Source organism: Garra rufa, chromosome 10, assembly GCF_049309525.1.
Source record: "Garra rufa chromosome 10, GarRuf1.0, whole genome shotgun sequence".
NCBI lineage: Eukaryota > Metazoa > Chordata > Actinopteri > Cypriniformes > Cyprinidae > Garra > Garra rufa.
The window spans coordinates 45,214,762-45,242,433 of record NC_133370.1 but is presented as its reverse complement, the minus strand read 5'-3'; the positions used below and the strand labels follow the sequence as shown (position 1 = coordinate 45,242,433).

Sequence of the window (27,672 nt, the reverse complement as noted above, 5' to 3'; positions counted from 1 at the left end):
GATTCTACATAGTGGGACTATACATATATAGTCAAATTAATTCAATGATCCATTAAAGACTAAACTGTTTGACAGACTTCCAATATGGTCAATACACTTGCATGCATGGGAATTAAGAGAAATGTCACACTTAAAATACTATATGTATCATATGCATAGAAGCACATTAGCAATTATTCTGAGAAAGGGAGAACACAGTAAAGCAATGAGTTTCAGAAATGAATACTACCCTTCTACAATATATTATTTTCAGTTTTGTTTAATGTTCAACAGAACTTGGGTACATAATGTTCAGTCATGCCCTCAGTGTAGTTTGCATTGGCTGGGACAATATGTTTTGGAGGATAATAGTTCATGACTAGTCAGGTAAGATTTTACCATTAAATCCACACAGATGTCTTTCCATTTTTTGCTATTGTCCCTGCCTTCTCAGTGCTGGCTTTAGGTCGTGCTCCCTGCTTCTCCTGAGCTGTGTTGACCCGGTTCTGCTCCGTCATTGTGCCTCCAGACACAGGGCTGCTAGCTCTGGAAATCTGAGCGTTTTTGGTGTTATATGTCTGAAACGCCATGTCTAATTGTTCCTGAGCTACTCGTAAATGGTGGTGCAGAGTAGCCAGGTCAGAGGGAATATTCTCATCAGGACTTGTGCAATGCTGTTCTGGAAGCACTCTGGGCATGTTCTGGTCCTGTAGGATGATGCTGTTGGGAATGCGACCTGGTTTTTCAGATTTAACCACCAGGTTGTATCCTGGCGGAGAATTAGAAATGTTCCTGGAGTAAGGATAGCCGTATGGAGGTTGTTGACCACGGCTTCGACGCTTACGAAGAGTGTCACGGAAGGCACCGATCCCCAAGTGGAACATCTCACAAACATTGAGCAGCAGACAAAGACAGCTCACCACATACATGATGAGTAAAAAGATGGTCTTCTCGGTGGGTCGTGAGACGAAGCAGTCTACTCTATGCGGACATGGAATCTTATTGCAGACATATGAAGGATTAACACGGAAGCCGTAAAGAAGATATTGACCCGTGAGGAACCCCACCTCAAAGATGGCACGGGATAAAAGCTGAAGCACATACATCCTCATCAAACCTTCTTGCATGATCCTACGTCGGCCATCATGCTTCGCTGGATCTTTGCTGTTGTCTGTCTCTGGTTTGACCTCTTGCTCATCCATCGTGTCTTCTTCATAGATCATTGGCTCTGCGTCGTCTTCCTCCAAGACCTCCTCTAGGTGGTGTCCATTTCTCCACCGACTGTGGCGGTTTCTTTTTTGGTAAATCTGGTTCTTGCACCGCTCCTCCTCTGAGGTACGGGCGATCTTATGGATGGCGTAACCCAGATACATGACGGAGGGGGTGGAGATCATGATTATCTGGAACACCCAGAAGCGGACGTGTGATAGTGGGGCGAAGGAATCGTAGCATACGTTGTCACAGCCCGGCTGCTTAGTGTTGCAGGTGAACTTCGCCTGCTCATCGGAGTAGATTGACTCACCCCCCACTGCGGTCAGAACGATCCGGAAAATAATTAACACAGTCAGCCAAACTTTCCCCACAAACGTGGAGTGGTTGTGGATTTCCTCCAGCAGTCGAGTGAGAAAGCTCCAACTCATGTTGGTGACAGAGACTCTTTACTTATGTTCTGCAAATAGAAGAAAAATGAAGAATGTAAGCCAAAGAGAAAAAAATCTACATGCACACAAGATATTGGGAAAATGTAGAAAATCGAACCTGATCTGAATTTTTTTAATGACGGACGAAAGTTCCAGAGGCAGTGTGTAAACATGATTGACACAACATGAGGTTGTATTTATTTTTTGACGGGAAAATTTTGGACTTTTTTCTCAGATTGCAAGTTTATATCATGCAATATTGACTTCTCGCAACAGTAAGAAAAAAAGTCAGAATTGTGAAATGAATGGTCGCAATTATTATTATTATTTTTATTTTATTCAGTGGCAGAAATGGGCTTCCATAAACTTACCCACATTTAAGTGTTTAAGTGTAAATGCATGCAGCTATTATAAAACTTTTTAAAGCAGAGGCTCTGTTTATTTATTTATTTATTTTTTGGCATTTGGATTGCATTTTCATATATTCATACAACAAAATATTTGTGAAAATGATAAAAAATGCTGGGAGTGGCTGGCTGGTTGGGAAAATATGGTGCTTCATTATCAAGGTAGCATTCTAATTAAAAAAACATGTCAGTGATGTTTGAAGGGTGCAAAGGTTTAGATTTAGATATCACAATTATATCAACCCAAACTTGAATATCTAATAGATTGAGATTTTGCTAAGAGTGTTAGCTAAACGGTTGTTCAAAATTGACCTTGTCAGATTGCAATGTGAAAATTCACACACAAGATCCAAATACGTCCAAATAGGGTATTCCAAGTAGTCACAGTAGAAAACTCATTTTCTAATTCCTGACTGATATTACATACTAGAGATAAATAAATCAACACAAGGCTACCAGCACAGACACACTACTTCAGGGCTCCTCAAATTCAAAATACACCATGGATGTAAAACAAAAATTGCACAGGCCAACTAAATACGCAGTATGGCAAGCAACAGATGTTTTAAAAAGTTATTCCACTATACTTTAGAACAAAAGCACACCACCAGAGCATAAACACAAATTTGTTTACATTTATAATTAATTTATGGTTTAAATGTTGCAAGCATATGTAACAAACAAAATAATTTTCAAAATGAAAAGGTTTTTAAGACTAAAATCTTTAAGACTTAAAGGAATAGTTCACCCAAAAATGAAAATGTGATGTTTATCTGCTAACCCTTAGGGCATCCAAAAGGTGACTTTGCTTCTTCAGTAAAACACAAATAAAGATTTTTAACTCAACCCATTGCAGTCTGTCAGTCATATAATGGCAGTCAATGGGTTGCACAGCTTTGAGAGTCAAAAAAACATACACAGACAAAACCAAATTAAACCCTGCGCATTGTGATGATACATTGAGGTCTTAACACACCAAACAATTAGTCTGTGCAAGAAACTGAACAGTATTTATATCATTTTTTAACTTGGATCCTTAATACCTTCGGATTGCTTGCGTGAACTCATCCAGGAGTGTTGACTTTTTTAACAGGCTCCCAACTTTTGAGCCTGATCGACTAAAGTTATTGTTGCTTGCTCTTCGTCATGCGCTGGCAGTTGTGAACTCACTCAGGACAGTTGGACATTGCGGTGGATCAGAGGTAAAGAATTTATATAAATTCTGTTCAGTTTCTTGCACGGACCATTTGTTTTGTGTGTTAGGACCTCAAAGTATCAATGTATATTAATTTAGTTTTGTCTGTGCATGTTTTTTTGACTCTCAAAGCTGTGGAGCCCATTGACTGCCATTATATGACTGACAGACGGCAACAGTTTGGGTTAAAAATCTTTGTTTGTGTTCCACTGAAGAAACAAAGTCACCTATATCTTGGATGACCTGACAAGCAGATAAACATAAATGTTAAATTTTTTGGGTGAACTATCCCTTTAAATTGTCAGATAGATATCGGTCCTTCTGTTTACGAAGACCAAGGGACATCTTGTGTCCTCTGGAGGATTTAGACCAGCAATGTCTCAACTCAACTTCTCAACTTCTTTTACAGTGAGGGGAGGGAGAACCAGTCATCCACAAAGCGTACTCAATGTAATAGTATCCCATGGGCATTATATGGAGGAAGTGATTGCCCAGTTGGCTCCAGAAGCACATCTTCGACATGCTCTCGTTCCAGTTAAAATGGTAGCTAAAACACACAAGCCTTGATGTGACAGCATCAGTACCAGATTGTGGACCTGCACCCTTGAACGACTGGCTATGAAAGCATCGGACCAGCTACGAACCGCAACTAAGAAGTTTATTTGTTCATAGCATTTCCAGTTATTAATAAGCCAGTGATCTTCTACTTTCTAAACGACTGCTCTGACACTATCGGATGGGAACAAAACTTGAACTAAATTGAGCTGAACAAAGACACATTTGTTTCTGTAAAGCTGGACCTTGGTCTGATGGCCTCAGTAGGCTCAAGTCCTACGGTCCTGGTGGTCCCAAGCTGTTGTTTCTCTGCTCCATTGCTCCTTTGTGGAGGTCTCCAAAGCTCTCCTGTTCCACCAGTTCTCAAGTGGTCTTCTTTTCTGCTGACTCCTCCATTATGGTCTCTACCACTGACTAGTCTGCCCCACAATGGTTTCTTCCCTTGCTGCACTGCCATGTTTTCTATTTTCTCATCCTGTGTTTGACTTTTTTCCCCTCTTATCTTCATCTGTTTATAGTTTAGTTCTCATTATCTGTGTGTATATACTGCATGGCCCACTGTTCGTTCATTAAGTTGTCTGCTGTTGTCTTGACAGTGCTTATAATAAACTGTTGCATTTTGGGTTGCTTATCCCGTGATATTAGATTCCTTCATTGAGTAAATAAAGACTGCTAACAGACAGATCCTTGCCTTAACTTCACTCTTTTCTGGACCAACCTGTGACTAGTGCAAAAGCTGACAGAACGCCTCTACTTTCCTTTAAAGGCTGACTGATTGATGATGTGTTTGAGATACTGGAGAACGAGCATAATGGACTGTGTTTCAAGTATGTATATGCAAAATCCTTAAAATAGCCTTTCGTAAGCTAAATGCAATACCAGGTACAACATTCTTCGTAATAATCAAATATGACCTTGAACCATATTTGTAGCAATAGCCAAAAATACAGTGTATGGTCCAAAATTATCAATTTTTCTTTTATGCCAAAAAATAATAGGTAAAGATCATGTTCCATGAAGATATTTCGTAAATGTCCTACCCTTAATATATCAAAACTTACTTTTTGAATTGTACTATGCATTGCTGAGAACTTCATTTGGACAACTTTAAAGGTGATTTTCTCAATATTTAGATTTTTTTGCACCCTCAGATTCCAGGCTTTCAAACAGTTGTATCTTGCCCAAATATTGTCTTATCGTAACAAATCCATACATCAATGGAATGCTTATTTATTTAGCTTCCAGATTATGTATAAATATCAAGTTCGAAAAATTGACCCTTATGATGGTTTTGTGGTCCATGGTCACATATACTGTGCAAAGAAGCACTGTGAATTCATTCAAGATATTTCTCAGAGCTCTGTTTATTCCTGAGACCTCTTCCTGGATTAGGTGTCAATAGTTTCCTATGGATGAGTTTCCTATGGTGTTTTGAGGGATTTTTTCTGTTTCTCAGGAACAGAATGTAAAGTTTTTATATATAGTCTGTCAGGCAATGAAGCAGAATACTCTCTCACTATGCACAAATCAAGTCATTTCAGAAAACAGTTTATTTCAGGTCACAGATGAATTGTTCCTAAACAAAACCCTAAGGACAAAACTCTGCCACGAAATTTCAGTCAAAACTAAGCCCATGGGTATGTCTGACAAAGATTATTCAGAACATGATCCAACACATAACTATGAGTCTTTAGCTGTTTTAAAAACAAAGCAACGTTATAGTAAACATTACAAAACGAAATTAAACAAAAAATCATGATTTTTTTCATGATTCCTGACTGCTATTTAAAAATAATGCATATTGAACACTGAGCATATTAAATTAATAAAAAGTTCTGTGAAAACTGCCTGTTAATTTGTAACACACACATTTAGAATGTGAAATGACTGTGAATGGTGCAAACTATTTTATTTTATTTTATTTTTGCATGTAGCAATATACACTATTTTATAGCACTTACTATTCAATTCTATATTTATATCATTTTATTGTTTATAATGTATATAATTGATATATTATCTTAACCAACCCCTGACCCTAAACATAAACAGTAACCCTCTTGAAACATTTTAACCTGATTTGTTTTATATTCTGATGATTCTGATCATATATTTTGGTTTTACATTCAGTTTTCTTGTTCTTATTTTCCAACACTGAAGTAAGCTATTTTTTTGTTTTCTGCAAGACTTCTATTTTATTAGGTGTGCCGTGACAATTCTCATATGGTGTGCAACCAGTTTATCAAAGTGGAGTAAGCAATATAATTTTTTCACAACAAACTACTGTGTTTCTAATTGCAATAATAAATTACAGCTATGATAACAAATATCAGTTTGCAACATCAAGCAGCATAATAAATTGTTTTTGTACTGCTAAAATAACTAGAAGAGGCTGACAACGAAAGTCCTAAGTCTACAGCAAAAAAAAAAAAAAAAAAAAAAAAAAAGAGGGAAAAAAAAGAAGTAAATAATAAGGCAGCACTGATCACTTGGAATCAAAATGGAGCACTGCCTTATTATTTACTTTTTTTTTTCTTTTTTTTCCTGTTGCTTGGGCTGTTTGAGAAAATATTTCACAAACAAATAAGAAGAGCAATACAATAAACTACACTTAAAAATAAAGCTTCCAAAAGTGTGTTTTTGCAGTGATGCCATAGAAGAGCTAGTTTTGGTTCCCCAAAGAACCTTTCAGCGAACAGTTCCTTAAAGAACCATTTTGAATTTGATTTTAAAAATCTAAAGAACCTTTGTGACTATAAAAAACCTTTTCTGCATTTAAAAGTTTCTATGGATGTTTAAGGTTCTTCATAGAATTATTGATGCCAATAAAGAACCTTTATTATAAGAATGTATGCCTGTGATTACTAATATGGAGTTACATCTCAAAATAACTTCTATAACACTAGAGTTGCATAAGGTGGATCTGAGATGCTGTGATGTCAGAATCATGTTGCATTATGATATATAGAACTTACTGGCATATGTATAGACTCACTTCTTATGTCAAAATCAAGAGGTTGAAAAGGATCCAGTTCATGGAAATCTCAAATTCATTCCTATCGGATGTAAAATCTAAGCAAGCAAGAGCATCCAAGGGGTGGAGCTTAGCAATGCGTCAATTAAAACGTAAATTTACGTGTTTGAAAAGGTTTGCAAAAAAAAAAATGTTTCTCCCTGGAGTATATGAACTGGCCCCTGTTCGTATTTTTAACATGTCATTCCCTAATGTGGGACTTGCCATCTCCCATACCATCTGAACCGGCAGGAATGGCTGCCACAGGCTCACATTGTGTATCTTAGAGGAAAGCAAGGATAACTGGACACAGATGGTACTCACTATTCGTGGAACCTCATAGCCTAAGACACCCTAGGGAAAATAGGTGTTTGGTTGAGTGGATCTTTTCAAAGGAACGTGTAAAAAGAGAAAAAAAAGTGTATTTTAATGCAAAAAGTCTTTTAATGCAATTGTTACAAGCTCAGTAATTAGTCTGAAATTAAATAGTCAAGTTTGCTCAATGTAATTAACTGTATGTTTTCAGTTATCAGACTGCTCACATAGGGTAAGGAGTACAACATGTGAGTCATACAACAACATACAAAGGTTGTCATTTATCCAGGTCAACTGCGGTAAGGTCATGTCGAGTTCATTTATGGTTACGCATTTAGCCACTCCTTTGCCACTCAAATCATTATCAGTCAATGAAAAAATAAGTCCTGTGTTACAGCTGCATTTTACATTACATTTAACATTGCTCATTATTTTGTTACTTCAATCTCAGCTGTGTAATCAATTGTGGAATTACAGACTTTGCCATACTGGCCCAAAAAAGTCTGGTGGATATCACTGAAACACAATGTTGAAGTAAGCCATGGAATGTGTTATAAAAACATAAAGTAAACCTGCATTTAATATAAATGTCAAAGGATGACTACAGGAGGTAGTCAAATAAAGTTTTCTTTATCACAGATGAGATTAGAAAAAGAGATTAGATGATTCTATTGTAAATGTTTACATGTCTTTGCACAAAAGGGCTAAATCCTAGGCAGCTAAAGTACTTTGTGAATCTGTGTGTGCTATCTGTTTGATCCATAAAGCTGCAAACAGACACAATAAAAAAGACTAAAACTGTTTGAGTTGCAATAGCATTAGGCAAGGAAAATGCCCTTAATTAATGAACAAAATCAATCAAGTAGTAAAGTTGTCAGTTTGAGCAAATCTTTCACTCAATCAGCAGTCTTCAATTTAGCAGCTTGAGCTTAATTCAAATCATTTAACAGTACTACAGAAAATGCATATAAAATAATTCAAGGACTATCGATTTTGTGATAAAAAACGAATTTCGTAAAAAAAAAAATTGTTTATCTACATTTCCATGTTAACAGTCTAGAATAAAATTATGAATGATAATATACTGAAAATGTGTTCATGTACTTTCAAATATTGAACTTGTAAGGTCTTGTAATTAAATCTCTAAACCACATATTCTACATTTAAAAAATGCAAATGTATCAAAGTATGAGACGAAGTAGTTTATTTTCCTTTAAACCTGGAAATAAACAACTGATTTAAATAAATTAAAACGTCTGTTTTGAAAAATGAAAACAGGATATTGGGGTACACTAAAAGAATATAGAAAAAAAACTATTGTAGCTATTGTATTAATGTGCTACAGGTGTTTTACCTGTATTTTGAACATTGCACTGCATTCCATTGTTTTGTTTTTCCCATTGAGTTAACGGAAATGTTGGTCAAATTGGAAAAGTAGCCAGCTACTGTTTACAGTGTGTATGAAATTCCAAATACTAAGTACTACTTTAACTATTTCTCTCAGAAAATAAATACATTTAAAAGCATTTAGTGGAGATTTTTAGATAGCTAACATCATCACACGTGTTACAGGCTACGAGGAAATAACATACGGACCTTGGAAAGTTGCGCCAAGGAAACACCTCCAGAAGAAGCGCGCTCCATCCGGTCATAACCTTCCGCCAAACCGTAGTGACCTCTCAGCATTCCGCTTCAGGTGCGCTCAGTGAAGTAGTCGCCTATCCATAGTTAAATGGAATCGTGATCCATTGTCATATTAGCCACAGTGAACGCTCGGCATCCCGTGTGGCCATTGTAGAGAGCACACGAGAGACCGTGAGTCTCATTGACTCCTCACACTCATCTCTGACTCTAGCTTGTTTTGCACCCACCGTCAAAAAGCAAGTATAAAGAGAAAGAAAAAAACTAAGAGAGAAAGAGTTCCTCTGGCTATTGGCCTTGAATCAAGGGTTTAAACTCAAAGACTGACTTCTGGCGTGTTCCAGCACAAATGCCATGACGACCTCACACGCTGCTCTGTGCATTCACGGTAAAACCACTTGAATATGGTAAACGGAGTAGGTTTATTATATTAAAAGTGCGACTGACAAATCGACTGGCCTGTAGAGTGTTCTCTGGAGGAGGTTAATTACATATAAATGGTGTTTAATTTACAAGATCTAAACAGAATTTTAAACACTAACTGCTTAATCAATTATTTTCAATACGATTTAATAAATATAAAGCGTTTATGTGCCTGTCATTTTATGCTCTTGTGTGTGTCATAATATTTAGATGTCCTGCCCAGGCCAGGAGTTAGAGATAGGATGGAAAGACGGGACATTTCCAGCGTAGCGCTTGGACGTTTACACTCTTTTCAAAAACATTGTAAATATTAAAAATAAATGTTGTATTTCCAAGTGAACCTCAATTGATTCTCTTGCTTCTAACAACCCAAAATATAATATATTGACATAATGTGACCTTAGACACAGCTGTGCTTGTTTAGTATCACCAAAACAGCTGATCAGTGATCTGCTATGCTTCAGTTACTTTCACATACCGCCTGAGAGCCCTTACTAACTGGCCTCTTCTGCAAAGCTTCTCAAATTCCTTATCTCTGTGTCTTTCCATCACATCGCTTGACCTCCAATAAGTCCAGGTATAATACTGGTGTTTGTGAACCGTTGGCTGTCAAGCTGGCCTTGGAAAATCAGGGACATTGGTTGGATGTGGCTCAACATGCATTCCTGGTCTGGACAGATCATTGCAACCTGGAGTACCTCCAACAAGCCAAACGTTGAATCCTTATTAGGCTTGATGGACTCCTTTCTTTGACCAGTTCGATTTCACCTTGTCTTACCGCCCAGACACCAAGAAGAAACCAGCTGCTTTCTCCAAACTATTCCCTTCTATTAATAGGGAGATCCCATCATTCATGCACATCAGATTGTGCAACCCATGTACTTTTTCATTAAGAAGCAAATTTGCTTTTTTTTTTTTCTTTGTAAGGGCAATTGCTTAGAATGACCTTATTAAATGCATTTGTGTTGCCTTTTATGTTAACGGAGTAGTTCACTTTCAGAACAAAAATGTACAGATAATGTACTCACCCCCTTGTCTTCCAAGATGTTCATGTCTTTTTTCTTCAGTCGTAAGGAAATTATGTTTTTTGAGGAAAACATTTCAGGATTTCACTCCATATAATGGACTTCTATGGTGCCCCCGAGTTTGACCTTCCCAAATTTCAGCTTCAGAGGGCTCTAAACGATCACAGCCGAGGAAAGAAGGGTCTTATATAGTAAAACAATGGATTATTTTGTAAAAAAAAAAAAAAAAAAATTACAATTTATATACTTTTTAACCTCAAATGTTTGTCTTGTCTAGCCTGGCAAGACAAGCATTTGAGATTAAAAAGTATATAAATTGTAAATGTCCTCGGCTGGGATCATTTAGAGCCCTTTGAAGCTGCATTTAAACTGCATTTTGGAAGTTCGAACTCGGGGGCACCATAGAAGTCCATTATATGGAGAGAAATCCTGAAATGTTTTCCTCATAAAACACCATTTCTTTATGACCGAAGAAAGAAAGTCATGAACATCTTGGATGACAAGGGGGTGAGTAACTTATCTGTAAATTTTTGTTCTGAAAGTGAACTACTCTTTTAAATATTTATTCAATCAATCAAAGCACTATAGGCTGTTACCAATATTTATCAGCATTAACAAAAGTCATCTTTACACTGCAAACTTATGACAAAAATCAAGCCCTCACATAGGTTATCTTGAAAAACAAATCAGTTACTTAAACGAAGGAATTAACATTCCCCATCCTTGAAGCAGTCAATGACTTTAATCATGACTTTAGTTTAATATTGTGAGGGCATTTTTTCATTTTGCTGCCATATTTGCACAATTCCTGATTTATTTACATCCCTGTACCCTAGTGAAAAATAAATATACTAAATGTATTTTAAATACATTTATTTCATAAGTATAGTGCAAATACATTTACATATTATGTACATCATAAAAATACTCTGCAATTATACTTTTTGTATACTAAACTGGTATATTTAGAGTCAGAAGTAGTGTCCAACTAAAGATATGCTTTTGTGGAACTAAGTGGAACTATTGCAAATATACTTTAGGTACACTTATATTATTTTGCATTTAAAATTAAATAATTTAAAGACAGATATTATTTTGCATTTAAAGACAGACATTATTTAAAGATCATATACAATCCTCATCAATAGTGACATTAAAACACATTTTAGGCTTAATATTAAGAAATGTGCATTATGCACAAGTAGTACTCCAAATAAAGTTTAATTACAAATTTTATATCATTAAGACTCAAGCAATATGTCAGTATGTTAAACTTGAACTATACTTAGTATAAAATAAATGCATTTTAAATCTATTACTAGGGTAGAGAACTAAAATTTGATATATGTCATGTATGTCCTACTATACTTGAATAAAATTATCATGTAAATATATAATAATTTTACTTTGCAGCACAGCATAAGTTATGCAGTGTGTTATTAACCTGTAATTCCAACAATGTTGATTATTGTTCAGACCAACACGAATGCAGAAACACAGGGGCAAACCTTAATATCTTCTTGTGTTATGTAATGGTTTTAATTTGTTCCGCTCATCACAGCTCTACAGAAGAAAGGCTGTTGTCTAGAGGGAGTGCCTTACTATCTCATTCGCTAGACATAGTGCCATGACGGAGCATTGTATGTTCAGTGAGCAGAAAAATTTCAGTGGACTTTAATGGAAGTGTGTGTTCGTAAGCCTCTGTGAAATGGATGTGCAGCCCACCCATTCAGATGGGCTGTTGGCCTCTGTCCTCCAGAGGCCATGCCTCTCTGCCCACTTCCATATTAAAACACATCCCAGATGCCATACAGTCCTTAAAGATCATTCTCAAGATGAGTGTCTGCTAAAACTTCATACTGTAGCAATTTAGGTACAGAACCCACTGAGGTCAGCTCTCCTAGATGCATCAGAGTCATATAAGAGCACATGAGCCATTGTTCTAAAATCTGTATGTGTCCAAAAATGTAAACAAAAGCTTTTTCCAAAATCACTGAAATCATTTTACATGCAATCACCAGTCATGATCAGAGAAGACATTTGATAGATATCTTAGTCAGTCTGTATCTATATATAGTTAAAGAGCCACTCTGGGAGTCTATGGAAGCCCATAGAACTGCAGAGTCGAATGCATGCCAAAATTTAAATTTCTTGAATTTAAAAACAAAAACAAACAAAAAAAAAAACATATGGAGGACAATCTCAAAAACATACTTTTTCTAAATCTTCCTAGACAGTTTGTCCAATTTTCACCAAAATTGACTATGATCATCTTTAGATAATGCTGGCAAAAAAGGTATCAAAAGCTTTTTGATATACCAGAGGCATGTTAACAAATTTGATGAAAATTTGTGCAAAAATGGACATGAGGTTATATCTTCACAATGCTTTAGCAGATTCTAGTCAAACTTGATACCAAAACACAAAATTTTCCTATATCAGCCATTTTGAGTATGGACCATTTCAAATTTTGTAGCAAAATTCCATATTTTTCAAACACTTTAGCTTATTGTTATTAATCTTATAGAACTGCTTGGGGGGAAAGTTATGAATTTGGCACACAGATAGAGAACAGTCTCAATACGCCTTATTCAGCCCGCCGCCATTTTGAATCGAAAACGAGGCTGTGAGGGATAGCAGTCCAGCAGCGCCCACTGTGACATATTGTTGCGTACCTGGACGTAGATTGTTTAGTCATAAAAATAAAGAGAAAATATAATTTCACTAATTTCCACAGGACAAAGAACTTCAGAAAATGTGTATTATTAAAGTTCGACAGGACATAGGACCTAACTTTCAGGTAACAACATTGTATTTATTTAAGAAAATGACTGTGGAAACTAGCCGGTTGGCTAATTGCTAATTTATAATGTGAGCATGTTTATCTTCCTTTAAAAGTTTACGCAGAGCTAAAATGTTATGTTTTACTACAACAACTAAACTAAATATCTACATTTTGTATAGATTACAAAGAACACAAGAGTGTGCTCAACGTTTTACTCAGGATTGTTTTTCAAAAACACTGACTGGAATTAGGAAGCTTAAGGAGGGTTCAGCTCCGTCTGTGTTTACCTGAACTCAAAGACCTCACGAAAAGAAAACCTTGCGATCGTAAATGAAAAAGATATTATTTTTAAATGACGTTTTAAAAATTAACATGCTTAATAGTTTGTGTTAAGAGCCTGCAGTTAGATCGTAAGCCTCTTTCAGACAACATGTTAAGTCATACAAAAAACAGTGGGTAGAAAGTTTATTTTTATGCAAAGCGATCAAAAGATAACATTTATTTATTAGTTTGCCGTGTAGAGTTTGGGGTCAACCCCTTTTAAAATCGCAAAATGATATTCAGAACATTATTTTTTGTTTCTGTTTTGCTTTAGACAAGGAAAACGTCATGTTTATCGTAATTTCATAATAAAGGTCGGGAAGACGCTTATGACCTAGCTGCAGACTCTTAACACAAACCATTAAGCATTTTAATCTATATAACATCATCAACAAAAGTGTTTAAAGGAAGATAAACATGCTCACATTAGAAATTAGCAGTCTTTCCACAGTCATTTTCTGAAATAAATGCAATATTGTTACCTGAAAGTTAGGTTATATGTCCTGTCGAACAATCCACGTTTTCTGGAGTTCTTTGTCCTGTGGAAAAATGTGAAATGACGTATTATTTTACGGTTATACAATCTACATCCCGGTACGCAACAATACGCCACAGTGGGCGCTGCTGGACTGCTATCCCTCACAGCCTCGTTTTCGATTCAAAATGGCGGCTGGCTGAATAAGGCGTATATGAGCCATAGCAAATTTGGAGTCTCTAACTCCAACTCTCTGGCGCCACCAACAGGTCAAATTTGCACTTACGTTTCTGCTAAAACCTTTTGATCACACGGTCGAAAAGCAATTATTTTTTTTGATTCCTTTCTACAGGTCAACATTACAATCCACTTTTTCGAACTTGTCCTAGACGGTTTGTCCAATTTTTATGTTTTGGTTATCAAACTGAATAAAGTTCGTTAACAAATTTTAACTAAATTTGCGCATTGGGGCTATATCTTTGCAATACTTTAGCAGATTCTGACCAATTTTGGTACGTTATACCAAGCAGTCTTGGCACAGCGCCACCAAAAATCATCTTGGCATACTTTTGATCTGTAAGGTCTAAAAGCAAAACTTTTTTTCTTTGATTCCTTGGCTCATATCAAATTTAATGCAAAAATGAAAATACCGGTCAAACTTTTTCACATTAGATTTTTTTTTTTTTTTTGAAAAATCCGCTTTTTCAATCTCATCCTAGAAAGTTTGTCCAATTTTCACCAAATCGGCTAAGATCATCTTCAGATAATGCTGGCAAAAAGTTATCAAAAGCTTTTTGATATACCAAACTATTTTTGTTAACAAATTTGATGAAATTTGCACAAAAATTGACTGTGTCAGCCATTTTTAATTTTGTACTAAAATGCTGTATTTTTCAAACTTTGTTATGAATCTTATAAAACTGCTTTAGGGAAGGTTATGAAATTTGGCACACAGATAGAAGACAGTCTCAAAATGAACCAGAACAAATTTGGAGTCTCGAACTCAAACTCTCTGGTGCCACTAACAGGCCAAATTTGCACTTATGTTTCTGCTAATAACTTTTGATCTATAGGGTCTAAAAGCAAAATGAATGCATACCAACAATTTAATTAATATACTAAACCATTTTTGTTAAGCATGTTAACGAATTCAATGAAAATTTGTGCAAAAACAGATATGAGAAATTTAATTTCTATGGCCAAAATTTTTGCAATTTTGATTTATTTTAAATATCAACTTTATTGAAGAGGTTTGTCCAATTTTCACAAAAATTGGCTCAGATCATCTTCAGAGCATTCTGGCAAAAAGTTATCAAAAGCTTTCTGATATACAAAACCTCTTTCATAAAGCGTGTTAAAGAATTCAACAAAGTTTGTGCAAAAATGGAGATGAGGCTATATCTCCACAACGCTTTAGTTGATTCTGACCAAACTTGGTATGTGTTATAACAAGCATGAACTGAGAGCAAATGAGTTGTTTTAGCACAGCACCACCTACTGGTCAAAAGATATATAAATTGACATTTCTGCTTATATCTGATCTGTTTGATCAGTTTGGCCAAAATCATAAGATTGGTCTTGTTAGATTTGGAACAGCATACCAAATTAAACAAGAACTATTTTTCCTATGTCAGCCTTTTTGGACATCAGCCATTTTGAGTTTTGTAGTAAAATTATGTTTCAACAAATGTCTTTAAAGCTAGTTTAAAATTAGAATGATGCAGTTGGACTGGCTGGTGAAGTGAGCAACCAGTATGTGCTCTTTCTAATGTCAACTTAAGTTTCTCCAAAAATCTTAAAGTTGATGGGGGTGGTCTTAGGTCACAGATGTCAGAGTTTATGTAATATATCAAGTTCAACTGAGAACTGCCCTCAGAGAAACACTGACAGAAAACTCCCATCTAAACAACAAGCATGCATCTCCAAAGTCCTCCCAAAGAACCACTTCCATATACTGACTCAAATACACACACACACACACTAACACACAAAGATACACTGGGTGGACCCATCAGCTAGCGTGGCGGCTAACCTATAGGCGTTTTTTGTTGTGGCAGTCTCATTTGGTTACATCTCCTCATTGAGCCAGGCTTAGGGCTGCCTTTGGGTCAATGCCACTTACACAGAGTTTGATGAAAACATGAATTTACTGAGGTGACTTGGAACAACTGCCCAAAGGTTCATGGCAACATTGCCAGAGAAACTTCCCTCAGAAGTCTGAAGTCTCTCGTCTGCCTAGTGCTGTAATCAAGCGCAGAAGGACATTGCTGGAACATCACACAAATTACAAGCTAATGTACATCTACCACTGCAGCCGACTCAGCATGCTGTGCAGTGTGGCAGAACCCCTGAAAGTACAGTATATGAATGAAAAAGCTGGCATTATATATACCAGTTATCTTCTGTTTCAAGTATTTTGTGTGATTCCCCCTCGGCTTTATAAGAGCTTTCACCAGGTTTTAAGGTACACTCTTAAAAATAAAGGTGCTTTGAAGGGTTCAAGCAATGCCATAGAAGAACCATTTTTGGTTCCACAAAGAACCATTCATTCAAAGGTTCTTTAAAGAACCATCTTTTTCTTACCTTTTGATAATCTAAAGAACATTCTATCGCACATAGAACCTTTTGTGAAACAGAAAGGTTTTTCAGATGTTAAAGGTTCTTTATGGAACCATTTAGACAAAAAAGGTTCTTCTATGGCATCGTGAAGCACCTTTATTTTTAATTTTTAAGGTTCAAATAGTCTTGAAGAAGTTTTCCTCCACTTCTCTTTATGCAATCCCAGATAAATCCCCTTAATCATATTAAAATATTACAGTACGCCACTTACAGCATATGCACATTTTTATTGTCACTTGGATTTCACACTGAACTGATTTCTTCAATAATTAACAATACAATTAAATAAGGTCACTTTTCAGTTCGCACACACATAAGGTACCATGGTGTATAATATTTTAATATTATAAAGGTTTATGTTTAATAAAATGGATACAAACACAATAGTATAACTTACATTTTTGTATTTTTTTTATTTTTTTTAAATAAATTAATAAAAGTTGAACCATATTGTGAAGTGTTTCTATTTGACTATAATATGTGATAATATTATTTATTTATGATATTACAAATAGTACTTAAAGACACATAGTGTGAGCAATGAATGTCAAATATACTGATAGATAGATTTTGCTAAAAACAAATAAATAAATAATTGTTAGACAAATGACTGGCTAAAACTTTACTTTCCCCTCCACAGATAGTGCAACTTTATTGCATTTTAATTTGAGATTACAAAGACAAACATTATTTCTCTTTGGGCTATTATACACTAATGTGCCTTTTACAATTAGATTAGAAGTCCAATTTGATTTTATGTTGACTTTTCAGTGTTTTTTTTTTTTTTGTCATATTGCCAATGAGCTTTGTTGCTTTTCTGACATTTAAAGTGGTAAATGTACATTTAGAGAATGTGTGTATGTCCACTCTGGAAATGTATAAAGCACAGTAATAGCAATTCAGTAATTCTCCTCCAACGCATAACTGCTAAAAGAAATTATTTTTCTGTCTGGTCAGTGATTGATGAAATGCTTCACTTTCTTTGCAAAGAACCATAAAAAGTGTCAATATAATTGTCTGGATAGAAAAGAGTTCATCACGACTTTGGTTTATGACTGTCAGTGTATAACCTGTTGGCCATATTTAAGACAAGACCTCCTAAAATATGTAAACTGTAAAACACATTTAAAATACGCAGATGTGACCCTAGTTTTGGACCACAAAACCAGTCTTAAGCAGCACGAGTATATTTGTCGCAATAGCCAAAAATTCATTGTATGGGTCAAAATTATCGATTTTTTTTTTATGCCAAAATCATCAGGATATTAAGTAAAGATTATGTTCCATGAAGATATTTTGTAAATTTCTTACCGTAAATATACAAAAACTTAATTTTTGACTAGTAACATACATTGCTAAGAACTTCATTTTGGACAACTTTAAAGGCGATTTTCTCAATATTTAGATTTTTTTGCACCCTCAGATTCCTGATTTTCAAAGAGTAGTATCTCAACCAAATATTGTCATATTCTAACAAACCATAAATCAACTGAAAGCTCATTTATTCAGCTTTCGGATTATATAATGTTGCAGATATCTTACTAAACTGTTGTTCCAGAATTCTTTTTGCATGCATCAAGGCATCTTGCTTTTTTCATAACTCAAAATTTGCAGATGTCAGATGACAGGGGGAAAATGTGAGGGGTTTTCCTGGATAAGAATCTTTTTCCATTTCCTTCATTAGTTAAAAGCAATATTTCAAAAACAGCACAGTCACAGACTGTTCCGTTCGTCAGAGCTAGATCCAGTTTCTAAGGTGTTCTGAGCATGTTTGTATTCAATATTTTGGTCTCTAGGCATAACTCGGGTCCGTCTATGGGTTTTGTTTAAAGCGAACCCAGACACCAGAACTTGTAGAGCTTACAGCTGTTGCATGCATGCCAACACAATCATAGACACTGCGCTCGTCGTATGGAATAGTTTTTAACACTCAACTTCAACAAGCCTGAGGTTATTTCTCTTTCACATGATCTTGTCAAAATTGCCCATGTCATGCGGGGGGTGAGGCGAAGCCTAAGGACTCTTCATCACTCCCGGGGTCACCGGGGTTGTAATAGGAACAGAGAGCCAGATCTCCTCCTCAGAGGCCCAGCAGAGCTGCAGCATTCTGGGCCAACTCACACCCCAGGCCTCCCCACTACAGCTCTGACAGCAATAACAGCCATCACTGACCAAGATTATTACGCTCACAAGTATTATCTCATGCGATCATATATGCCATGAAATGAGCGGTATATGAGAATAATTTATGCAGTGATACTTCTGTCATGTCTGGATAAACATATTGGGATGCATGCTGGTCTCACAATATTTGATAGTAGTCCTTGAGAAACTACTATGTAATTAGAAGTCTTGTGCAGTGCAAAGTACTTGTATTAGTTTTTCAAATTGGAATTAAAAGCATGACATCATGCCTTTGCTTGATTTCCTTCATTCTATTTAAGTGCACAACATTCTTTTTGCAACATTTTAAACAAATTAAAACTTGTTAAGTCCTCCAGGTGCATGATCATTAAAGCAAACGTGAGAGACTGTGCAATTTCTATTCTACTTTTCATTCAAACTGTCAAGCTAATAATCTATTTTGTAACTTCTAACTAAAATGTAAAATAGAAGAATATATTTGCCACATGATATGTAGATAAATAGAAAAATAAAATATTGTTTTATCAGGTTCTTCAGTTTCAAAATTTTAGAATTTAAATTGGTCTTTCATCGCATACTCCAATTTGTCAATAGTATCAGAATTTGCAATTGTACTACTTTTTGAGACCACTAGATGGCAGGGCTGTAAAATTTAGAGTGACTTTTAGGGAAGACCCCTGTGCACTATAAACTTACAGTGACTTTAATGTAAATTAGTTTAGTAAGTTCAACTGAGCTTTAAAGAAAGATTGAAAACGAGCAGAAAGAGCAGAAAAGGGGAAATTAGAATGTGTGTTTTTGTTTTTCTTTTCTCAGCAATGCATATTACAAATAAAAAATTTAAGTTTTGAAATATTTAAGGTATACTATTTACAGAATATCTTCATGGAGCATGATCTTTGCTTAATATCCTAATGATTTTTGGCATAAAAGAAAAAAACAATCATTTTGACCCATACAATGTATTTCTGGCTATTGCTACTGTTATACCAATGCTACATAAGACACATATCTATTATGTAAAGTGTGGTTCTACATGTGCATAGACTCATTAGCTACCTTCACATTTTTGATTGAAGTTGGCTCATTTACCTATTCTTATTACAATTTCCCATTTCATTCTGTTTGGAGTAATTTCTTGTGCCAACTCATTCTGGTGCCAATTTCTTATTTAACCATTACTCATCATGTAATATTTACTTTTTTATGGGGACGTTTTCTGAATATGCTGTAAATCAAAATACAAATCTTCAGAATAGAATGATCTGCATGAGGAACAGAGTCTATATTCAGTGATATTTGTATTCCGCACTTGTTAGTAATTCTAAATATGGATCCTCAAGAAGGGTCTGTGATATAAAAAGCTCATTGGCTTGCTTCGTCACCAATTGCGGCATGCTGTGTTTTCATTGACGTGTGCATTCGAATGAGCTCTCATAAGTCAGAGTTACATTAGTTTGGCTCTCCTGCTTTGCTGTGGTTATTTTCTCCATCAGCTCTATCATGGTCTAATTGTAATTATAATTTAGTTGTGATACTCCTAACAGAATCTCAGCCTTTTACAATCTCATTTGAATTAGAGTCTGATTAAATTAATAATAGGATTAAAATGTATTTGATTAGATTTGAATATTTTTTTAAACCCTCTTCCAAAAGCAAAAAAAAAAAAAAAAAAAGATATATGTGCAGGAAACCTTCATCTATTTGTAGGTGGTTGTTGTATGTAAACAAGAAATGCTGGTATAAACTTTACCTTGCAGATGTAGGAGCAAATCCAAATAAAGTTGAGAATTTGAACTTGCCACATGTTTTCTTCTGTAAAGGTCAAAAGCCTCATTTCCTAGTTTATCTTCTTAAATGTTATGTCTATGTAACTAAAGCTTATGGAATATGCAGTAAATTCATCCTTATATATACAAAGGCCCTACAATATTAGGGTGTACACTTAAGCCACACATGCATAATGATGTATGAATGTTATTGCATGAGATGCAAAATATAGTATTTGCTTACAAATGGACACATGCATAAGCACATTTATCAAGCAAACATTTCTCAAACAACCAATAGTTAATAGCTTGCTTTTTACATAAGATGTTAAAATTTCTGTAAATTATGAATTTTTCTACTCAAGAAAAAAGTGACTGGATAACCTGAGGGTGAGTAAATTTACAGCACATTTTTATTTTTGATGACCTATTGTTTAAAGGAGTAGTTCACTTTCAGAACAAAATTTTACAGATGATGTACTCATCCCCTTTTTTTTTTGAGGAAAACATTTCAGGATTTCTCTCCATATAGAGGACTTCGATGGTGCCCCCGAGTTTGAACTTCCAAAATGCAGTTAAAAAGCAGCTTCACAAGGGCTCTAAGCTGAGGAAGAAGGGTCTTATATAGTGAAACGATCAGTTATTTCCTAAAACAAATTGACAATTTAAATACTTTTTAACTGCAAACATGTTCTGCATGAACTGTGTGTATTCCTGTTTATAAGGTATGTCGATGTAAAACTCCCATCTCATTTTCTCCTCCAACTTCAAAATCGTACTGCATCACTGCAGAAGTACCAACCCAGTGTTTACAATGTGAACATGCAAAAAAGATCAAATACCCTTTACAAAAAAAGGTAAAACAGAGATTTAGGACTATTTTAATGTTGGAGGAGAAAATGAGATTGGAGTTTTTCGACATACCTAACTGTTGTAAACAGAAATACACACAGTTTATGCAGAGCTAGACCAAGACAAGCGTTTGCGGTTAAAAAGCATATAAATTGTACATTTTTTAGAAGATAACCGATCATTTCGCTAGATAAGTCCCTTCTTTCTCATGGGATCATTTAGAACTATTTGAAGCTGCATTTGAATTGGCATATGAATATAAGCACACAGTGCCCTTGGGAATACTTCATAGTATAAAAAAAAAGTTATTTTCTTTCTTTTTTTTCTTTTTTGAACAATATGTATAACACTTTACAATACAGTCAGATAAAAGGAGAAGTTCACTTCCAGAGCAAAAAAATTAATTGCTATTTTACCTTTTTTGTAAGGGGTGTTTTATCTTTTTTGCATGCTTACTCTGTACTTCTGCAGCAATGTAGGATGATTTTGAAATGATTTTTGAAGTTGAGGGAGAAAATAAGATTGACATACGCTAACTGTCTTGAACTGAAAAAAAAAAAAAAAAAAAAAAACAGTTCAGGCAGAGCAAGACAAGAAGGCTGGGATCATTTTAACCACATTTGGGATCATTTGAAGCTGCATTTTGGAAGTTCAAACTCGGGGCCCCATAGAAGTCTATATGGAGAGAAATCCTGAAATGTTTTCCACAAAAACCGTAATTTCTTTACGACTAAAGAAAGAAGGCTACAAACATCTTGGATGACAAGGGGTACGTTATCTGATATTTTTTTGTTCTAAAAGTGAACTACTCCTTTAAGGTTAAGAATTCTCTTTGAAACTGTCTCCAAATGTTCAAAAAATTCTCTGTACCATAACTCAGCACTTAAAAGCATAGAGCATGGTGGAGGAGGCTCTTGCATTCAAAAGAGTATCGGTAAGCAAATAAGCAGCCCAACGGCTACACATGAGCCAGATTGTCTGTCTCCAGAGGCATACGAAAGAGATAACCAAAGGGAGCCATGAGCTGTCTCGCTTGAAGTAAAACTGATCCACCTCTGCCACTCCGAACCCTGTGGTCTAAGTATGCAACCTTCATTCTATGGGCCTCAACCCATGCCTTAAGTGACTGTGTACCCAAAAAAGTGTGTACTAACCTCCACATGAGGCCAGGACACATTTCTCCTTGAAGGTGTATGCATAAGACTACTGATATGTTGTGACTTTTGAATGTCTGTAAGGAAATATCTCTAAACTATAAAAATGGCCTTGGAGGCAATTTATGTGCAAAGTGAGATGATCGCCCTTCCAAATGTTGGGTGGGCAAGCTTCATAAACAGAAACCAACTGATGAGGCATCTGTCGTAATCAGCTGGTGCTGACTAATTCCACTCGAAAGTCAAAAACTGGGATTGTTTCCAAGGTAAAAGGATCAGATTTCATCTGCGCTTTATTGTAAAGTGAGGATGCCAAAAGGAATGAAATCCTCAACTGTTGGTCACTACTGAAGCCATCTCATATGAAGCAAGGCCTAATGTTAAAACCAGTGAAGCCATTACCATCCCTGCTGAAAACCAGCTAATACCAGCCAACCAGCCTACACTGGTTTTATCTGTTTTTTGTTTTTTTTGTTTTCAGTAGGGGAGGCAGAGCCTACTCAAAATATTGAAGGATGAAAAAAATTTGTAGGACAAAAATCCAAGTATGCCAAAATATAACATTAAGAGGTTTATGAATCATTTGTTTTCCTAAAGAAACATTGTCCAACAGTGACACCAGCAGGTAAAGTTCCCCTGAGCCCATTGAGTTTAGTGGGAGGTGGAAAGTCGCTTGAAGGAGGCAACGCCTCCATCGCGATATGATTGGATATGACTGCTTATGTTCGACAGTGATTGGTTCATGCGATAAATCCCGCCTCCTGTGTTTGTGCACAATCAGTCTGATTGAAGAATATAAGGGCTTTAATGGGAAGACTAATTTAAAAAAGTAAGTAAACAACGCACACACTTCAAAATAACCGCTTTGTTATGTCAAAATATAACTTAAAATTACATTAAAACATGATCTGTCACATAGTTTTTACTAAGTAGCTTTGTGAATTGTAAAGTAAATCTCTGTGTCTGTGACCAATATTTACTGAGCTTTGATGACTAATGATCTGAACATTTCAAAAATAGTTAATGGTTAACTATTAAAAAGAATAGCTGAGTGTAAGTTAACAAATAAAATATATAAAATAAAATTGTTACTTTCTTGAGTTATTTTGGATTAAATGTAAAATGCTTAAAAACACTAACTTCAGAATATTGATTACATAAAAACATAAAATAATGATTTTTTTCTTCTGCTAGTGTAAGTAATGTTTATTTAACCAAAAAATTGACTGGGACATGAATTTACATGGAAATAAAGAACGAAAATCACAAGTAATGAAATTTCAACCAGAAATGATCATACTGCATTTAAAACTCATTGAACCTGCTTAAGCACCCCTTGGGAATCTCTGCTCTAAATAAGCCTTTAAAAATGTTATGATTGCAGTATCCAAAGTATATCTCCTTCATGGGATGTTGCCCAGGTACTATTCCTGACCTTAGTATAAACAACAGTAAAACTTGTTGCAATGCCATGATATCAGTTTACTAAGTGCTTATTAGATGTCCAAACAGTGAGAATGCTCTTCTCTGATGGAATGTTTGAGTCAATCTATTTGTTTTGCAGTCTGCTCACAGTGGAGTCCATGAAAATCATGTTTGCGCCTGGCACTGTCACTGGATCAAGGCCACACAGGAAGCAGAAAGGAGCCGCTGCTGATACAATTTGGACTCAGTTTTAGGATACGTTTACATGGCAAGTACTAAAAAGATTTTCCTTTGCATTTTTGAAGTTTTGCATACAGACAACAACACTGTCAAAACAATCCCCTTTTATGAAGATACGCAAAAGTGCTGTATTAGGCATGCAAGAAACACTACCCACCTGTGCACAAACCTTAACACGTAATACACATGCAAATGATGTTGTCAGGGGTGTGTGCAGGACGAGACGAAAGACAAGATTAACAATTAACAATATATTTTATATAATAATTCAAGAAGAACAATGCAAGAACAGGCAGGAACACTAACACACACGACATTCAACGTTAAAGACCGACAAAAGACTAAACTCAAAGACAGACTTATAAAAGCAAACTAATTATCAAACACAGGTGACACAGATGACTAATAATTACAAGGACAGGTGTAACAGATGACGGTGACGAGGGCTAAACCATATGACAAGAGAATGGCAGGGGAAGACAATGGGTGAAACCAATGACAGACAGAACTGTGACATTACGCCCCCCTCCGGAAAGGCGCGTCCTCGCGCCGTGGAAAAAATGAGAGGGGGGGAAAAACAGAGTCCATGAGGGAGGAGGCTTTGGCGGAGGACGGCACCCCTGGAGGGGGACAACAAACAAAGTCAACAGAGTCCAGGGGGGCGACGAAGGTGGGAGGAGCCAGGGAGGAAACAGGAGGGACCTGGAGCAGGAGGAACTGACCCAGACCACAGCCATGATGACGGCCCACGGTGGAGCCGACAGAGGGAGGAGCCATGGTGGAGGAAGGCGTGCCGACTCCATGGGGCCGACCGACAGAGGCGGAGCAGATGGCGGAGGAGCCCGAGGCGGAGACAGAGAGCCGATGATCTGGGGTGACGCCGAGGATCCGGAGGGCCAAGGTGGAATAGGCTCTGGCGGCCGAGGCGGAGGCGGAGTTCCGCGGCGGAGCCGGAGCGACGGAGGATGGAGGCTGTGCCCGCAGGAAGGAGGAGTCCCTAGGAGCCGGAGGGACGGCGCGATGAGGCACAGCCGGAGGAGCAGAGTCCGGAGGAGACGATGGGGTGACGACAGACCAGGGCGGAGCCGGAAAGACGATGGAGCCCGGTGGAGCTGGTGGATCGACGGGCAACGGTGGAGAGGAGGGCGTCAAGAGCCGTGGTGGAACCGCGGGGTCGAAGGGCCGAGGCGGAGTCCTGGACTCGGAGGCTGGAGGCGGAGCTGAGGGATCCTCCAGCCGAGACGCCGATGGAAGCTGGCAGCCCCGCGGTGAGCCCACTGCACAGTTGTTGGGCTGAGGATGAGCTGAGGGGCTGTCAGGGGACAGCGGCGGCCACCCAGGCATGGGTGTGGATGACAGAGGGTGGGAATTCCGGGCTGATAGGGAAGTCAGGACAGACGGATATTTCAGATGAGAAGTCAATGAGGTCCCCAGAATGGTCCTCAAGCTCACCCCCAGTGGTGGTGCAGTGGGCAGGGCTCTCTGTTGCCCTCTCTTGCTCCACGTCATACTCCACCGTCGCGTATGTTGCAGTCGGCTCTCGCACCTGGTCCGATGGGTCCGGCTCTGGCTCTGTCGCTCTCGGCTCGGGCTCTCCATCGTCGGTGGGCTCGGGCTGCAACTCCGCTTGTCGGGGTGATGTTGGGCTGGGTTCTGGGTCTGGAGTGGGGCTGGTGTCATCCTTCGCGGTCAACGAAGCTCTGCTGGACACCAGCACCCACTCGATGTAACCGGCGAGGCTCTCTCGAGGACCCTCCCCGGACAGCTGCGCTTTCGTGGCGATGTTAAGTCCTGCACGGAAGAACGTGCACAGGCAGCTGTCCGGGTAATGCGTCATCGGCGCGAGGTACACAAAGTCACTTATGTGGTCCTCGAGAGAGCGGTTCCCCTGCTCCAGCAGGATGATGAGGACGGCAGGGATATCCATAAGGGAAAAAAAAAATATAAAACAAACACTGATACAAAAAACAGAAAAGAAACGCAGGGGAAGACTCCGTGAACTGTTTTGGGTCGGTCTTTCTGTCAGGGGTGTGTGCAGGACGAGATGAGACGAAAGACAAGATTAACAATTAACAATATATTTTATATAATAATTCAAGAAGAACAATGCAGGAACAGGCAGGATCAGGCAGGAACACTAACACACACGACATTCAACGTTAAAGACCGACAAAAGACTAAACTCAAAGACAGACTTATAAAGGCAAACTAATTATCAAACACAGGTGACACAGATGACTAATAATTACAAGGACAGGTGTAACAGATGACGGTGACGAGGGCTAAACCAAATGACAAGAGAATGGCAGGGGAAGACAATGGGTGAAACCAATGACAGACAGAACTGTGACAGATGTCAACATTTTAAGCAAATTTACGTTTTTGTAGTTTAACTTTTCAAGTCAAGTCAGGTGAAGTCAAAACAGATAAGAAGTGTAAAGGATAATCCCAGTATGACAACACTGTCCTAAACTAAACTGTGCCTTATTGAGATTTGCAAAGGTTTGCAACCTTTGTGCCGTCTGATCTTCCCCACATGAGTAAATAACTCTTTGGTCAATCAGTTCACAGAACGAGGTCACTGTTGTTGTTCAAAGACCACATTTGGCTACATCACAGCAAAGTACTTGTTGCACACACTAGAGATCTAAACTCAGGTGAACTTCGATCAAGTCAATCAGGTTTAGGTAAAAATTTGTTAACCTTATAGGCCTTTAAATTTACTTCATTAAATATCATTCACATATTTTTATAATAAGGTTGTCAAATGTGAAAATTGTTTTTAAAATGTTTTATTTTATTGTCAGTTTATGATTATTTTTTAAGTAATTACTTTTTTATGGTTTTATTTTTAGCTAATTAAAATAGCCCTGCCATAGGTACGTTTTTCCAACTTCACAATAGTTAAAGACTGTTGCAATAGACTCCTGTTACACCCTTATAGATAACACAGTTAGATTGCAGTTTGTGTCAACTAGGTGCAAATTGTAAAATGTTAAATCAAGTAATTTTTAACTCTTGTGAAGATAGTCTTAACATCTAGATTCTTGAATAAAATTATCTAAATTTTGGCATAAAAAGCACACACAATGTTGATTACATGACACTGGTTTATAGGGAAACATAAAAAAACAGAACCCTCTACCATTAAAAAATATTAAATAATGCTACAAATAAAGATAATACTACTCTTCCAAGATTATTTTTCCATAGTAAATGCATATAAAACCACAAAAGACAAACACACTAAATAGTTCACCTACCTCTCCATAGTGTGATGGCAGACCTCTTGACTAAGTCTTTGTAGAATTAGCAGGATTTGATCATGAGCCCACAACTTTTGACACTATCGCACCAGTGAGAAGTAAAGATACACAATGGATCATTTTCCTTCAAAACCATTCACCACCAAGTACAGGCTGTGACACTCAGGAGCAACACCACCGGCCAATAGAGCCATTGTTCTCCCTTCTGTTTGTATGTCTCTTTCATTGTGGTTTCCGACGTGATTCAGTCAGAGAGCTCTCATCTCGGTTACATTTCTTTCAATGGATACTTTTTTGTGAAAGCTAAAAGAAAATACTTTCAGAGCAATATAAGAAAACACAACAATCAGCCTCAGTAATGCCAAACTTGCGTATGTCATAAATGTGAAAAGTGGCAACAAACATGAAAGAGAATTGAGAAATTCAGT

At 37.0% G+C, this 27,672-nt stretch overlaps 1 protein-coding gene across 1 annotated transcript; it reads right to left on the bottom strand.

Annotated features, from left to right (window-relative positions):
- Positions 1 to 243: 243 nt before the first annotated feature.
- gjc2 (gap junction protein gamma 2) lies at positions 244 to 27,323 on the bottom strand. Its single transcript, XM_073849028.1, has 2 exons — positions 27,242 to 27,323; positions 244 to 1,648 (listed from the first exon to the last, which is right to left on the bottom strand). Exon 2 carries the CDS (start codon positions 1,617 to 1,619, stop codon positions 381 to 383), a length of 1,239 nt encoding a protein of 412 aa, XP_073705129.1. The 5' UTR covers positions 1,620 to 1,648; positions 27,242 to 27,323; the 3' UTR covers positions 244 to 380.
- Between the last annotated feature and the right edge of the window lie 349 nt (positions 27,324 to 27,672).